Raw genomic sequence first — 17240 nt, forward strand, 5'->3', positions numbered from 1 at the left:
CTTACACAGAGTCAAGGACGTTCCAGCTGCCCATACTGCACAGCCAGCGAGCAGGCTGTGGTTGCAGAAACGGTCACAGCCAGGACAGCTGGCCCATACTGGCCAAAGGGATGTCCCACACCATATGAAGGAGTGGTGCTGAACAATAAAAGTGGGGGGGCTGGCCATGGTCAGGTGGCTGCTTCTTGGTGTATGGCTGGACATCAGTTTGTGGGTGCTGGGCAATTGTATTGTGTAACACTTGTTTCATGTAATCCATTGTCATAATTATTATATTTACTTTCCCTTCCTTTTCTGTCCTATTAAACTCTGTTTATCTCTATCCGTGAACTTTACTTTTACTTTCCTGATTCTCTGCCCCATTCCACTGTGTGGAGGGGAGTGAGCGAATGGCTGTGTGGTGCCTAGCTGCCTGCTGGGTTAAACCACAGCATGAGGAAATACATTAAAAAGTGGTATTAGCTTTTACTTTAGAGACATTTGCTGGAGAATCTCAAGCCATGATAACTGCCTCTCTTATAGCAGGAAAGGCAGTTTGCCTGCCTCACTGCTCATAATTTATTACACCTCTCATAAAAATGTAGCTGCTTGTTATGGTAATTGTGACACAGCTATTAATGCAATAGAACCTTTCCAAAAGTTATTGTTCCTGTGTGAAGTGTTCTCAGTGGATCTCTTGAAACAAAGATGTGCCATCTGAGCTGACTGGGCTTCAATAAAACATGAAAATGCCGTTATACCTTCCAAACAAGTACCGTAATAAAACCATAATCTTTATTTCTGCAAAGTCAGTTAACTAAAGGAAACTTTCTTACTGTGACTTTCTATCATTTTGTACTGAATGTTTCAGTCACCCCTTCAGGAAAAATTGAGTAGGCTTTATTTGTTTTATGGCACCTCTAAAACTCTTACAGTTTTCCGTGGGGAGAGTAAAAAATAAACAAACAAACAAAAAAACAAACATAAACTGCCTGATAAATTATACCAACAAATTTTGTTTAATCTGCCAAAAATGTGTGTTCACACTTTTTTCCCTAGTGAAGGAAGCTCTTCTATTCAGGGATCACAATCTGGATAATCTTTCAAGCTTTCCTTTAAAGAGTGGAAGAAGAAAATTGTTGTCCTTTCAAGACACCGCTGATGGTAATGGATGGGAAGATGTTTTTTTAATCCTTAAAGTACAACCAGAATCTACTCTCACCCATTCTTACCCATTTTTTTACCCACAAGTTGTTAGACAAAAAGATTTAACTTATCTTGCCACTTCTACAGACACCAGTGCAGGAAACCCTGCAGTGACAGAGGTGGCTCTGTGTAGCAGAACACAAGCAATTGCTCCACAAGCTTCCTCTATATTTCAGGAGATTCCTAGGTCAGTCCCAGCCCTCACTTTGTTTCTCTGACATAATCTCTCTGCACAGAGCCTCACTCCCCTGAGAAGGGACAGGCGTGGAAAACCACGCGTAGGCTTTCACCAGATGGGCTTTCCTCTGTTCTCTAGTGGGGTTTTTAAAACTTTATGTGACTTTGGAGCACCCATGCTTTTTCATCAATGGATGAATGGAGCAATTTAAGAACTTCAGATCTTAGTAACAGTAATTACTACTAGTGCCATGCATCTACTGACGTCAAAGTTAATTCTAAACCATATCAAAAGCCATAGCCTCTTCTTATAGAAGAGATAAGCAAAGTTTCAGCCAGATTTAGAGCCACGCCTCTAGCTGGAGAAAAACTGAAAGACTTTTTTCAACAGTGACTGTCTTTTAATGATTTTCATCAGCTGAAAACAGGAGTTTTGGTTCAAATAACAGAAAAAGAGTCACTGCCTGAGTTGCACACCATACCACAAAGGAATTTGTTTTTCTTAGATGAATCCCACCTTGACTAGATATGTTCAAATGGCAATAGTGGTCATGCACTTGCAATATTTCTGGATGATCCTCCCTTACTTATCTCCATAAGCATTTCAACTACTCTCTAAAGCTATGGCCCACCAGCCTAATTTGGAAGCATGCTTTGGCAGTATCCTTTCAGTTAATAACAACAAGAGCCATATGTAACTCATAACATTTACACTAGATTATATTTTACATCTGTGGAGAAGGAATGAGCAAGTGAAGTCCTATTACATCGTACACTCTTTTTCCTTTTTCTAGATGTGACTCTGTGGAACAGTAAAAAATCTTGAGTGCAGTTTTGGAAATCAGGTCTAAAAATGTCTGTCTTTAGATGAGGTTGGTAAACCTATATTTCAACACCTAAATAAACTATGTGATTCAGAAACATTAGAAGTCCAGCAACTCTGAAGAAAGAGGTAATTCATCTTTCAGATGAGAAACAAATTAAGATCCTGATCATTTATGATTGTTAATGATCCTAACCACAGTAATGCTATTTACCTGTTATAAAATAAATTCCAGTACTATTAATTATTTTCTGCTTGCCTGAGTTTTCCTGGCAGTTACAACCTAAAATGCTATTCATCAGTTATGGCATGATTTTGAAAATCTGATGTATGTAACCAAAAGTACTCTGATTTGATTTTAAGCTACTTAATTGTCAAATTTTTACAAGCACATGCTTGGAGTGTCAGAATTGTAAACTTTTGTATAGGGTTATCATATGTTTTTAATTAGAGCAGCTTCATATGTAGGAAGGGATTCTTTACCATTATAAAGTATTTACTAGTTACTTATAAAGTAATGGTAGATATTGTGATCCAGAGCAATTGTAAACATCTGATTTTAATTATATGTAAAGCCCTGTTACCTAAAAGAGGGTTATGGTCTTATGACACCTACAGATTACAAACATATTCCCCAGATTACCTCAAATAATTATGCGCCTTCTATTACACCGAAATAACAGAGTGTGCCTTCCAAGCAGTCACCTAGATTTCCTGGGCTGTGTATTGCTTCAGGTGCTTATTATACGTGTATTACTAAACAAGATCAGATGCTTTTAGCAAGATATTTCTTATAATGAAGAGTAGTGTTTGAGTCAGTGGAGAAATTTCTTATTAAAAATGGAAAAAGGATTTAACAAATATGCTACAGTCTTTTACTCACATTTAAGCTAGATTTTGGTTATCAGAAAGTATATCATGAGTGTTTTCTAGCTTTTAAAATCCTTGCTTCAACTATATCATCTTTGACTACTTATAGAAAGACTTCTGTAAGCACTTCTTCTCACTTCTCTAAGCACTTCTGATCTGTGGCATTTTAAATAATTGTCTTAGCAATAGCATAATTAAATTGTCTTGGTTTTAATTAGATTCCCTTGATTTTTTTTTTCTAATTACTTCACAACTTAAGGAAAGCCTCGTTGTGAACACTGATCTGAAATCTCTGATGTGTTTAATAATATGAGGCAAAAAATATCTGTAGGTGAAAATCTCATCAAAGTATATTTGCAGGCATTCTTATAACTTTCAGTAAGGTTAATATCAAGCAGCTTACCTTGTCATCCAATTTCCGTGCGCTGAATGAAAGTTCAACGTAGTCATCATTGCCAGACAGTTCCTCAGCAATCACCTAAATGGAAAGCTACATTTGAGTTTTGCATGGTGTAATGAAAATGGAGAAAGATGTCATTTGCCAGTGTGAAGACTGGAGACCCCATTAGGAAACTGAAGTGTGGTACAAGTTAATATATTTCTCTTTGCAATCAGGAAGGACTAATAGCATTCAGTGAACCACTTGCCCAGCTAGTAACAACTCATTAAACTTCCAAAACTGAATAATTTTTCATCATGTGACTGTGCCTTATCAAACAGCTGTCAATGGACAGACCTCCACATCCCTCAGTAAGCCCTTGCCTCTGAACAAGTACTTTTCCTCAGATTGGACAATGGAGAATTCCACACAGACTCACCGTCTCCAGGGGAGGAAAAAAAGATACACATGAGTTGCATTATTTAGGTCTAAAGCAAGCAAAATTGGGAAGTCACTTTTCATTAGCTGCAATGAAAGGCACATATACCATAGGAAAGTTCTCCTGGTATAATTTGACTGCAATAGGTACATTTGCAAAATCATTTACCGTATACCGAGTCAGAAGACAGTAACTCTGAAATAAGGTAGTGTAGTTCTTTCAGGTACATAAGATTTAGTGACAATGATGCAAGTCACTGTGCTGCGTGATGTTAAAAAAGTGAAATACCAAAGCATCCCTCACAACTAGGCCATTAAAATACTCCAGTGGAGTGAAGGTATTAACTAAAGATGGAATGCTTCACTGAAAAATGGTCTTTGAAACTAACTGCATTATATTCTATTTGGTCTTTCCCTGTACTACAAATTCTCCCCACAGATTACATCACCTAAAAAACCATGTTTCCTGGGTATTTCATGTCCACAGCCACACTCTTGGTAGCCCCATCGGCTCCCCAGACAAGGTCTGACCATATCCACCACCTGGACTCCAGGTCCTCAAGGATCCACTGGGGTATTTCAACTGTTCCTCAAATCCACTGAAGGCTACTGAGGTGCAGTGGGTGATGCTTTTACTAGCCACATATACAGCCTCCAGCAGTTAGCCAGGCTGCCTACAGCTGCAATAAATTTCATTAGCATTGTGACTTTTTAAGATCTTTTACACAGTACCTCAGTTCCAGAAATAATAACTAATCCATTTCCACTTTTTCTGTTGAGACATCAATCTTTTCACATGCTAATTTTTGTCTGAGTTCAGTTTTCTCCCATTTGAGTAAAGTCAACCCGCTCTTTTATACCACTGGCCAGAAGCCAATGCAGCTAACTAAGGTCCATGTTTTATCATCATCATCCAGTGTTAGACCAGAAGGGACAAATTAACTCAACTTCTCTCACCTCCTGGAAATCACAGACCAAATATTTTTGCCAGAAAACTCTACTAGCAGGCCTAGTGATTTTAGTTGAAGTAGAATATTTGTGTTTTCACAAGACTTAAACTCCTTTATGTCCCTCATGGAACAGGAGGTGTGTCCAGAACACCACAGGGATAGATGGAGTGAAGTTTGCCCATATAATCTCAATGGGCAAAAGACGTCAGTTTATTTAGGGAGCAAAACTCTCTCCTAGCTCTGTTCAGACAGAAAGAAGACTGGGGAATTTCTTTCCAATCCCAGAACCAAAAGGAGTTTCCCCTTAGGCATTTAAGCAAATCCTTTCCCAACCAGGTACCAAGGAAGTCTAATCTAAGAAAGAAAATTCTCCGGGCTCTCAGAAAGCATTGTTTCTCACATTCTGCAGTCTGCTCTGTGGTTGAAGGCCAGAAGAAAAAAAAAAAAAAAAAAAAAAAAAGGCAAACAATCAAACCAAAAGAAACCCATCTGGTTAATTGTACATCAAGGAAGAAAATCCTTCTCAATCCCCTTCTCACCTGAGCTGAGAGTCCCAAAGCAGAATATTTTGTTATAGTCTCTAACTTAATGCAGAGCTGCAAATGTCAAAAGCATGCTAGGGTTAGTGCAGACAAGCTTGATCTTGCAAACAAACCAGCAAAGAGAAAGATGAAAGAGAGGTAATACATTGATTTTCAGATTTCAAGATAGACATGGGGCTGAAGTAACTATCCAGTCTGTAATTGCATTACAACACAGCTAAAATACCTAATATGATAAAGCTTCTGCATTTGGTGTTGGTGTGTTTTTTTGGTTTTTTTCCTCACCTTTCAAATACTACCCATGAAAGACTTTTATATTTAATTACTGTTTGTATGCAATATTTCAAGTGCAGCTAGAAGTGGGTCAAAATGAATTTCTGAAGCTCTAGAGCTTTGGATAAAAATAATCAAGCAGTACAACTTCTGTGCTGTCATCAAAGTACCTTAAAAGTAGTAGCAGTAGTAGTAAATGTTATGACTTTTTTTTTTTTTCAAATCATACATTATTTGTTGCCATTTCATTACATGAAAATTTGTCAGAAACAGTAAAATGAATCTGTTAAATTAACAATTTAAATCCATTTCTCAAGCAAGGGTTTCTCTGGTGACTTAGCATGGTGCTTTTAGGGAGATTTAGTCACATTAGATGTCTTTAAATAACAGGAAGATAGAAGTGCATTTAAGATTGGCTTACTGTTATAGATGACTTCCCTGCTGTATTCCCATGTTTGAGTAGGGACTTGGAGAGTTTCCTCTGAGAAACAATCTGAAAAAAAATGAAAGGGAAAAAATTAGAATCTGTAGTAAACACATGGCTAATTGTGATTTCAATTTTAAATTGTTTTTCTGTTTGTTTCTATATCAAGGTAGTGCCTTAATCCACAGTCAGAGTTCTAGTACAGTAAGACCACTGTTGAGAAAAAAGTTTCTCCAGGAGTTTTGTAGATAGGATGCAATGGAAGGACAAAGCACCCCGACAGGATCAAGCAGAATGGGAAGAACACAGTTAACTGAGTAATTGTGGAAAACTGCATGTCAGATTTTCCTCAACTACTTTCATGATGGAGGTAACAAGATGTTAACAAGTTTTAAATGAACTTAGGAGCCAACAAAGGAACAGATGAATACAATAAATATATCAGACTTGCCAAAAACAAACAAACAAACAAAAAACCCTACATTTATTTTTGATGGAAAATGGCAACCATTTCAAAGAGAACACTATTTTATTTCAAGACATCAAGCACTCCAAACTCAGGACAACAGCAAGCACCCTGCCCCACAGTTTTTATTTCCAAAGTTGTCTCTTTTGCTTCCCAGGTACCAGACCTCCCTTGGAACTCAGCACTGTAAATGAACTTGTCCATTCACTGATTTACAAATATACTTCAAATAAATATTACTAAAGGGACACTGACAAAACATATTGTTTCCTATCCCAATAACCATTACATTTTCATAACAATCTTGTAACATTTAAAAGTAGACCAGTAAAAATAATAGAAAAGGAAAAAAACTTAAAGCAATGCATAATTGGTAAGCTACAGTTGATCATCCAGTAATGTTAGGTTTCTCCTTTCTTCCTCTCTATAAAGGTAATGCTGTCTTAAAATGTTTCCCTTTTTTTCTCTCTTTTTTTTTTTCTCTCTCTTCTCTCTCTTTTTCTCTCTCTTTCTTTCTCTCTTTCTTTCTTTCTCTCTTGTGCTGTGCAGACACTGAGCAAAAGGTTGTTTCTGCCCTAGGAAGTTCTTTCAACCAGCCCTAGGAAGGTTGTTTCTTCACCTGGATGGCTAATCCATAACACTTCAAATAAAATGAACCACAAATAGAGATTTTTGGGAAAATATACAGAAATATTCATTGTAAGAAAGAAGCAGACATCAAGGGAAAAGAACAGCTCCAGGCACTTTGAGAGAGTCCTGGGCATTACACATATTTCAGCAATAAGCCAGGTCAGTAAGTAGCAGCCAGAGTCAAAACAGGGTGAGTAATGCGAAATCACAGCCAGACAAAAAAGGTGCTGTGAGATAGAACCAAATAGGACATAAATTCTGGCCTAACATCACCACGGGGATTCATCAATTTTCTGAATTGAACAGAAACATGGAAATAACACCTCAGATTCTACTCAGCTACTGTCATGATGGAGGCAGCAGGTCAGAAGCAAGCCTTAAAAGTTTTAAATGTGAGACAGGGGTGTTATCACAGGGCTGGACAGGACCTTCAGAATCCCTTTGTCCAGCTCCCCAGTCATAATGCAGGACCAGCTACCACTGGCTCACCTACATCTGACAGATGTGTCCCAAATATCACAGAGAAACACCCTCAAGACACAGAGAAACACCCTCCTCCAGCAATTTATTACGCTACTTGTTATCCTCATCATAAATACATTTGCCTAAGAACTAGCCTGATTCTCTGTAATTAAAGCCCATTATTTCTGTCTAATGCACCATGAATAAGTAAGAATTGTTTTCCCTTTCTCTGCCAGGCAATCTTTATATCTGAAGGCTAATATAATATCTCCATAGTCTTTCCAAGACTACAGAACTGAAGTATGTCCTATTTTTCCTTTTTGACCAGATTTTGCAGACATCAAACCATTATAAACACTCTCTGCTGAGCCCTCACCAACTGTCCATATCCTACTCTTAGAACAATGCTCAAAATTGGACATAATACTTCAGATCCTTCTTATGCAAGAGAAGCTTCTAATGTCTTGCAAGCAACAAGTCTTGTATTCATATACTCTAGAACTACATTTGACTTATTTTCAGAGCACCATGACACTGATACTATTTATATTTATGATCATTTCAGATTTTTCTTTGCCAGCTGTTTCTAACCCTGCAATTTTGCATCTGGTGATTACTTAAATGGATAATTTGCACTCCTTCTATTTGGACTGCCTTCCATAAGCCAACTGCTGCCATCACCTCATTCACATTTCCAAAATTAAGGATTTCACCAAAAATATTGGTCTATGGCTGCAAGCAATGCAGCCCAGAGAGTATGAGAAGACCAGTAATTGCAGAATCCAGATGTCCTTGTTTCCTAGGATCTTGTTCACTGCAATCCCTTAACTCACCCTTAACTCATAGCTCTCTTTTCTTGCCAGCTAAACAGGTTCAAATAAAAATTGTTGTTTTCCTGTGAATTGTGAGAAGCAAGTTACACAACCTTGTTTGTGATTCTCAGATGAAAGGTGATACATAATTATGATAGATTATTCTTAATATATTATTCTTAATATATTATTAAATTGTGGGCGCTGTATCTGACAATGAATTACGGCATCTGCGGAGCAGGACAGATACATCTCTATGACTTCTCTGCTTTCCTCAAGACGTACAGATAACGCTGTAAAATACATTAAGCTCTTCCACGGAAAGCTGTGGGTGTTGTGTACCAGAAACCTCTTCAGATATGCTAAATATATGTATCCCCAGTATGATGCAGAACTTGGAAGGGAAACTCCTTCAGCTAGCCTCCTTTAAAGACAGCAGGACTTTTCCTCATGAATGACTCAAATCCCTACAGCTCCTTTTGCTGCTTTGGAAAATTTCGTAGCTTTCAAGTGGCATTGGGCAGACTAACACCTAAAGCTTGGGAGCTCCCATGCAGGTGACAGACAGCTCACAGCTCCAGAGGAGGTAATTTATTCTGATGTTCCCATTACTGGATCGCATTAATAAAACTAGCTCTTTAAGCCATTAGCATTGTTATGACACAGTGAGGGCCCCACATATGTAAATGTGTGTGTTTGTGTGCAAACATTCACCAGTTGTTAATTATGTGGTCAGCAAAATGAATCTTTCATCTGGCAATAATGTGCCAGGATCATTGCCTCAAGCTGTCATTAGTGATTTAGGATCAGCAGACTATCATTGTGATAACTGATAAGAAATCAGTATTCTCTAGCAGGAAATTGCCCTTTTCATTCATGCAGTGTACAAAAAGCATCTCACTGGTGGAAAGAGCCACTTCTCCAGATGCTGCCATCTATTATATAACATATTTATTGTTTACGTATCAGTGTAAATCATTTCCTGAACATCATCATAACAAGTATCAGCTGATCTGATTGCCAGAAAGTGAGTCCTAGACAGCAATAACTCATGGGCCTAGAAAACATTTGCCTAAGTTCAGGGTTAAAGAGATGCCAGAACTTGCAAAATGGTTTATTATAATTAACCATCAGGAGTCTGGTTTGACTTCTGCTTCAAAAACTTTCAATTTAAAGCTTAACTTCCAGAAAAAATATATTTTTTGCAACTTGATGTGAAGAAGTGCAGGATGTAAATGCCTCTCTTCTTTCGAAAATACAGACATTAGAATCCACTTAAGACCTAGTAGACCTCATTATGTTTCCAGAGCATGCTTTTTTCATGAACATTTTATTAGAAGCATGACCTATTAGTGAACAAATGGATGTAGAAACCTCAGAGATTTAAGAGGTGAAGCAAAGAGAGAATTAAGAGGTGAAGTTAAGGTTATTTGTGGTGACAGACACATATAAATTACTACACCGTCCTGGTCTAAGACGGCCACATGTCCAGTAATATGTATCATACTTAATACATTTGCAAGAGGCAAGAATAGGAACAGAATCTAAAAGCAGCTGCTCTGTTTTATAGAGGGGGGCACGCACATGAAGTGATTCCTATCTACCTCCTATGAATGTCATCTCAATTAGATTTCTGGTCTGTGCTGCCAAGGGATATCAGCTCTGGGTAAAACGGAGGCAAGAAATTCCCCTGAAGATGATCTATATTTGCCTTACTACATCCAAATGCAAATAGGCTAACGACAGATCTTAAGAGATTGCTGTGATTAAAACTGAATTCCCATGTTGCTCTTTGATCCTATCTCCAATTTAAAATATATAAAAGGTGCCTTGCTATTTTTATTTAAGAAGTACGAACAGATGCAACATTTTGGATAAAAGCACCAAGGCACTAACACCAGCTGTGTACAGCACATCTTAATCCCCAGCCACTTTTGAACCCACCAAATAACTTCCTATGAACTGTGGCAGATACACAGCAAATATGCTACATTTTAACACAAAGAGAGACCAGACAGCAGGTAGGTGCCAGTGGCCTTAACTCTGCTCTCAGTAAGAAAAGGTTTTGGGAATGAGTTCGCAGATACCAAGAAAACCCTGCAAGAGAAGAAGTTCAGACGTGTGTCCATAATGAAGAAAATTTCATTCTCTATAACTGCTAACACTTTTTTCCTGGTAGAGCCAATTTTATTGCTGTAATCATCCCCTCTGTACATATGATACTTGCTGTACCATACTCATCTCTGTTCAAGATTTGCTTTGTTCCCTATAATACTGATCAGCTCACAACTTCTTTACAGTTGAATTACACACCTCTCCCTGTTCCTGTTAAATATCTGTGCCTGAAAACAGTCAATGAAAACATGCAGGAAAAATAATAATAATAATAAAAAAAATATCCATATCACAAGAGACAACAATGCTATCACAGGAAATAGCTTATCAACAGCATAAAAGGTCTTTAAATTTAATTAGTATGTAGTGTATGCAACCCACTTACGATTAGTTATAATAATAACTCATAATAATACCAAACTAAATTTTAAATTAGTTTTCTAAAGACTGCTACAGTAATTCATAGGAAAAGATAAAGTATGTAAAAACAAAGCAGTACAAACTGTACAAGTAGTTCCATTAACTTTGACTGGCAAGATTAATGTAGAACTGAAAAATCCTACAGCTTCAGAGATCACGCTGCAATGGCAAACCTGGTGGTAACCGAGGTGTTTAAATGGTTAGGTGAAGTCAGGAAGTGTACTGCGTGAATGACTTCCTTGTGCTCTGAGTCAGCCCTGCTAGAAAATGACATTCATATCTAATAAAGTACATTATTCATCTCACTAATGAATTGAGCAACTTCATTTGGAGGAGATCAAAGGCCAAGTATTTAAAGGTATTTAGATACCTAAGGAGGCATACAGACATCTAATGAGATTTAGGAATTCAAATACCTTGAAAAAAGTGGTCGTATGTCTTTTGCACTACAGAAGCAGTAGAGCGATTATTAAACAAATATTCTCATACAGACAATTTAAATTTAATTAATTCAGGTGCAATCATGGCTCTCTTAGCTTTTCTCTAATTCAACAGCGACGGGATTTGCATTGGTTGAAACTGAATTAGCAAGCACTTTTAAGTGCATAATCTGTTAATGACATACAGTATTAAAACCACACAAGAAACAGCAATAGTCATTACCAAGAAGGTTTTCAATATAATTTGTACATATCTGCATGTATGAAAAATATGAAATCTCTAAACTACACTTGAAAAGGTTTTGAGAGGCAAAGAAGTACATCTGATTTTTTGTACAGGTGCTACTAGACGAACAACGGAGTTAAGAATTGTAACAATATTTTAACACCTATGTAAATTAAAAAAAAATAAAAATCAAACAAATCATGGAATCAGAGATGTGAAAATGGTAGAGGACAGCTGTGACAAGTAATAAAAGCCACAAAAGCTACTCCCATCATGTAGAGCTGGAATGGTTCACAGCATTTAGGAAGTAACATCTTTACTGGTTCCTATAATTTAATGATGTTGCAGGCACAGCTGAGTAGGAATTGAGAATGTCTTGGCAATACAAGTGTGTTTTGTTCTTTTTGGAAAATGATTGTTCATTGAACAATTTTTGTGAGTTCATAAAGATCAGGCTGGGACTTCTGGGCAAGACTTCAGAGCAAAAAAAAAAAAAATGTGTTTCTAATCCTGTGTCCTGGTACTTAATTCCTGTGTGATTAAGAACTGAACTTTGGCTATTAGAAAGTTTGAGCCCTTACCGTATTCAGTTATGTAATTTTATTGCATTGTGAACTTTATGCAATACAAAACAGAATGCTCCAATAAGAGAGCTCAGAACACAAGAACATTAACACACAAACAGAAAAGGGTTTGGGGTTTTCCTATCCCAACTGACTACCTTTACCTTGACAGTTAGGCTCTCAATTCTTTGACAAGGTTTGTCCCTCTAGGATTTTTTTCATTGTTTTTTGACAGACAATAATAATAATAATAATCCATCTCCTGCCCCTTGAAACAAACACAGTTTTTCTGAGTGATGAAAAAGCAATAGAAATACAAAAGCTTCATTAAATGGGGATTCAGTTGGAAGTGATTAGTCAGGGTGTGTGCCTGAACACTGTTCCTTTGGATGTGGAAGGGGAAAGTGATTAAAAGGGCACAGAAAAGGGGAAGAATTTACTGTTATAGACAATATCTGTAAAACCAGCAACAAGGATGAGGTGCTTCATAGCACCTAAAGCACTTGTATGAAAGCAAGAGGTAACCTCTATAAAGTGATGTCCTGAAATAGCTGTTAAAATATTACTGATCATGATTTCACTACTTATCACCACGACACTGGTACCTATATTTAGCAGTGTCTATGCAAAGAATGATAACTACTTTGCAGAGCTAGAATCAGCCAGAAGACCAAGTCAGATACAGAACCTGATGGAGCACCCCAAGGCACTAACGTTGCAGTGCTACAGTGCCAAACCACTGCTCTATCCCAACACTCATGCTCCAAGTGAAGAGAGCGGTCACATGCAGCAAAAACCTTCCAGAATTTCACAGGTATGCTTCAAATTCAAAACAATCTTTGTTGGGTTACAAGCACAACACCATACAGTATCTTTGCTTAAGTATATGATTCTCTATGCCACAGGACTGTACCACTTCACTAACTGCTAAAAAGTGGTATTGATAGATACTAGATATTTTTATACAGTTACTTAGAAATGAACTGCAACATGAAAAATATTAACAATTTTCTTTTTTAAAAAAAGCACAGTCTGCTGTTATGCATCTTAACCTACTATTTAGCAATTTCACTTTAAGTAATAAATAATACAGCTTGGAAAGCTTAATTGGTTAGAGTATAGTACTTCTTGTCAATGTAAAGTTCCTTAAGAAACTCCATTTTATAAGCAACTATAAAAACAGAACACATTTTAAGATGATGCTACTAACTGAGAAAAATTTGTTTGAACTTTCAAGCTTAGTACCTTCTCTAATATTTTAGGGCTTTCTTGATCTAATTAGCATGCCAAATGGCAACTAACTTTTGCACAGAACATATTTGCTAGCATTCTGCAATTCAGCACATTACCAGGACACTCTGAAGGTGCTGGTAAAATGGAATGTAAATGGAGCCTTTCAGAGTGAAAGGAACAGATTTTTAGTACTCTAAAACAAAATAAAACAACGGGGAAAAAAATCATTTAAACTCCTCCCTAAATATTCAGGAGATAATCTGCTATTGTTTTATATGAACGGGGAACTCTTGAGTATCATGATGAAAAACAAACCACTTTAAGGAAATGTATTTATTTAGTGCATGGAGTTTTTGTTACGTACACTCAGCGGGCATCTATTCGTGACCAGCTGTTGTACTGCGTACCAATGCTGCATGCATATGGAATGTCTGTTAACATATCTCTTCTTCACATCCAGGTATAACTGACTGCATGCCAGGATGCTGTTAACCACGCTATTTACCAGCAGAGGCACTAAACAGGCTTGTCCCAGCAGGAACAGTAGAGAAAATTGTTGCTGAATATCCAGCAGGGTATCCCTGGACAGTGTATGTTCAGGACCTAACAAGCTACAGCTCTTATTACTCTCTTGGGACACAGATTGATTACAGCATTTGGGAGAGGGTAATTAACAATGACACTCTCCGAAGGACTGCATTTCTCTGTCTTTCTCATCCAGGATCCCAAATTTCCAATAGACTTGTACTAATTAGGCTGCATGTAAGATGTACCCAGACTGGTATTCCTAAAGAACGACAAAGTCTCTATTAGCCTACTGCATAACCATTCTCTTGCCTTTCCCACTACGTATTATTATGATAATTTTCTTTAAGGTAGGAGTATTACATAATGTGGGCAAAAATGTAGGTTTACTATACATCTAAATGATGATCTACCAACAAGTCCAGGTAACAGTGAATCTCTTTTAGATCAGGTGTTACCTAGAACAGAGCAAAAGAAGTTGGCACATTCATGGGGAGCAGGTAGGGAATCAGTCTTTCAGGCTCTGCCTAAAATCTACAGCCTGTCTGGATGTCACAGATAAGACCTACTTGCAATGGGAAAGTGATTTGACAGGCAGGATCACACACGCACGCAAAATCACAAAATCACAGCATTTTATTCAGCCATTAAATTGATATAGAGCAACAAATTTATGTCAAAATTAGCTCAGGAAAAGCCAAGTCTCTATTATCATCATTAAAAAAATGCAGTAATTACAACAAACAGCTAAATCTGAGTTTAAGCTCCATATATACAGCCTGTGCTGTAAGATTTTCAATTTGAACTCCTCATAATGGCTTTGCTTCAATGACAATCCCAGCACTAACAACCTGGGATTTAAAATCAGTTGAGAAACTATATAAAGTTAAAGCAAACAAACAAACTAGAAAGTGGAATAATATAAATAAATAAATAAGTAAAACTGCAAAAAAATCTAAGCATGGAATCAGAGCCCTCAAGGCTATGTTACTGTGAACAGATTTCACACTGTTATTATTTTTTCTTGGTTACCATTAAAATTACACTGCAACCAGCCCAGCTGTGTGCTATTTATAGAGATCAAATCATTATAAAGACATGTTTATGCTACAGGCAGCAGCAACGACATTTTTTCCCCTCGTTTTCAAGTCAATTAGGAGAGAAAAACATTGTAATAACTTTTTCTTTCTCGTTCTCCTTGGCATTATAGGAATAGTTTATTTTCATTGATTAAGGCCACAAAATACTCACAAGTCTGTCAAAAAAAAGAACAGACTTTACTAACTACCAATACTTTCATGTTAAGCTTTCAAGTTAGTAAGTATAAACATATTTCTTATTAATTCTCTCACTGAGTAGACTTCTCTTTCAGCTTGTTTGATCCAAATGGTTTTGACCATTCTTAAATAACAGCAATAAGAGAAACAAAGGGATTAATGTGCAGTAGATGCTGAAGGAACAACAGAAGGTGAGAAATAAGAAACAAAATATTTGCAGCATCCATTGCAAGTAACACTGTGCAGAAATTTATGTGGAAACACTGCAAAAAATAATCTAAGCAAAAGCACTGCTTGATCTCACCACCCAATCTATACCAGACTACAGTCTGGAAACCCAGTTTACACTCAGCTTAATGAAACTGAGACCATCCTCAGCATTACTATTATGGACAGAATGGAGATCTGTGTTATAAGGCCCTACACAACAAAAAGCCTGCCAGGTAGAAATAAATTCTGTGATACCTGGGACACTGTAGCATGCTATCAGTCAGCAGTATAAGAATTTGCTGCAGACCTGGCTCCAACAACCTCTAGATATCGATCCTGTGGGTAGGACTCATCACCCTTAAATTTAGTCACCAAAAAAGTTAGGTATGTACTCTAAGCCAGATGTCTAGACTCTCTTGACAAGTGATGGAGAAAGACAGGTATCACAGGAAGGCAATTTATCCTAACCTATGATGGGTGTCTCAGGTGGAATGAATCAACCAGTGGAACTGTTTCTCTCCATTGAACTGAAGATGGAAATCAGAAGAGTAACTTAGTCTAGACATCTAACTTTAGGATGACTGAGAGTCAGGGAAACGAATCCAACTCTATCTCTCTATTTACCACATCACCAGGCACTACTCTATGTGAATAAAGTGTATTTGTAAGCAAACCTTGGACTTGGGACTTGCTTTAAATCCCATGTAGCATTGGAAACCACAAGTTTCTCCCAAAGCAGCTTGTCTATTAACACTGACATAATGAGCTTGTGCTTTTAATGTACACTGCCAATTGCTGATGCTGTTTCCTACAGAACTGGCTGACTTGAAGCTCTGCTACACAGCAGTAAATCAAACCAGCAGAAATTCTTAATCATCCTGTTCAAAGCACTCATTAAGAATTTTGTCATGAATAACAAATCTCACCCATCAGTCTTTTAACCAAATGATATATTTCATATACATTGAAAAGATTAGTGACAAGAGAAAAAAATAGCAGTGATACCTACTTGCCCAAGAGTGCATTCCATGCCGCCAAGAAAATCTGCCTCCTTCAGGCCATTGTGATTGCTGCTAATGTCATGGACTTCAAACCTCAACCGCTGTACCTCTTCAAAATAGAAGTCCACTGTGAACAGCTTGGAGAAGACGGGATTTATACAGGTTCGAATCACTTCTGTCCTGTCAACCTGCCAAATGGAAAAGAGGTCGATGAGTGGCTTCTCTTTCTAGCAGTGATGGACTATAATGAGTCCTTCAAACACAGTTTTGCTCAGTTATCAGGACTGACAGCTGTGATCATGACCACAGACACCACCATTTGTATGGGCAGCCATAGCTGCCTTTTCTGTGTAGGGCTGGCCTTGCGCACAAGGCAAGGCCAACTTCCCTTGCCTCTCCCTTCTAGCACATCTTTGGAAGGTCTTGGTAGGAACGCAAGGCACAGCGTGCAGACTCCTTTGCAGGGTGAAAATGACTGCCCCAGCTAGGTGTATGAGATCAGACAGAAGGCAGAGCCAGTTACTGAGCACAGGCAAAGGAACTGTCTTGTGCTGGCTGTGTTGCTCCAACCATTGCTGGTGAGACAATTCTAGGGAGCTCATAATGGCAGCTTTTAGTGAAGCAATGTTTCGATATTAAATCAGAAGGAGAGCATGCAATCGACAGAGAAAGGCTGAGAGAGATCCAGCCACAGTCAGCTGGAAGATTTCATGAAAATACAGAACTCAGCGGAGACAATAGCACAGAGTCTGAAAAGTAAATATTCACATAAAACCATCTACAAAACAATTCAGGTGTG

General features: G+C 37.7%; 1 protein-coding gene across 2 annotated transcripts in view; it reads right to left on the reverse strand.

The window, feature by feature from the left end:
* The window catches only part of CPNE4 (copine 4), a 235874-nt gene that overhangs the window by 98797 nt on the left and 119837 nt on the right, over positions 1-17240 (reverse strand). For both annotated transcript variants that reach the window (XM_035317055.1, XM_035317054.1), the window contains exons 3-5: positions 16450-16629; positions 6059-6130; positions 3459-3533 (exon numbers count right to left, since the gene is read on the reverse strand). In XM_035317055.1, the coding sequence (XP_035172946.1) occupies positions 3459-3533; positions 6059-6130; positions 16450-16629 (327 nt within the window). The remainder of the gene's footprint in view (positions 1-3458; positions 3534-6058; positions 6131-16449; positions 16630-17240) is intronic.

The sequence above is a fragment of the Oxyura jamaicensis genome, chromosome 2, assembly GCF_011077185.1.
Source record: "Oxyura jamaicensis isolate SHBP4307 breed ruddy duck chromosome 2, BPBGC_Ojam_1.0, whole genome shotgun sequence".
Classification (NCBI taxonomy): Eukaryota; Metazoa; Chordata; class Aves; order Anseriformes; family Anatidae; genus Oxyura; species Oxyura jamaicensis.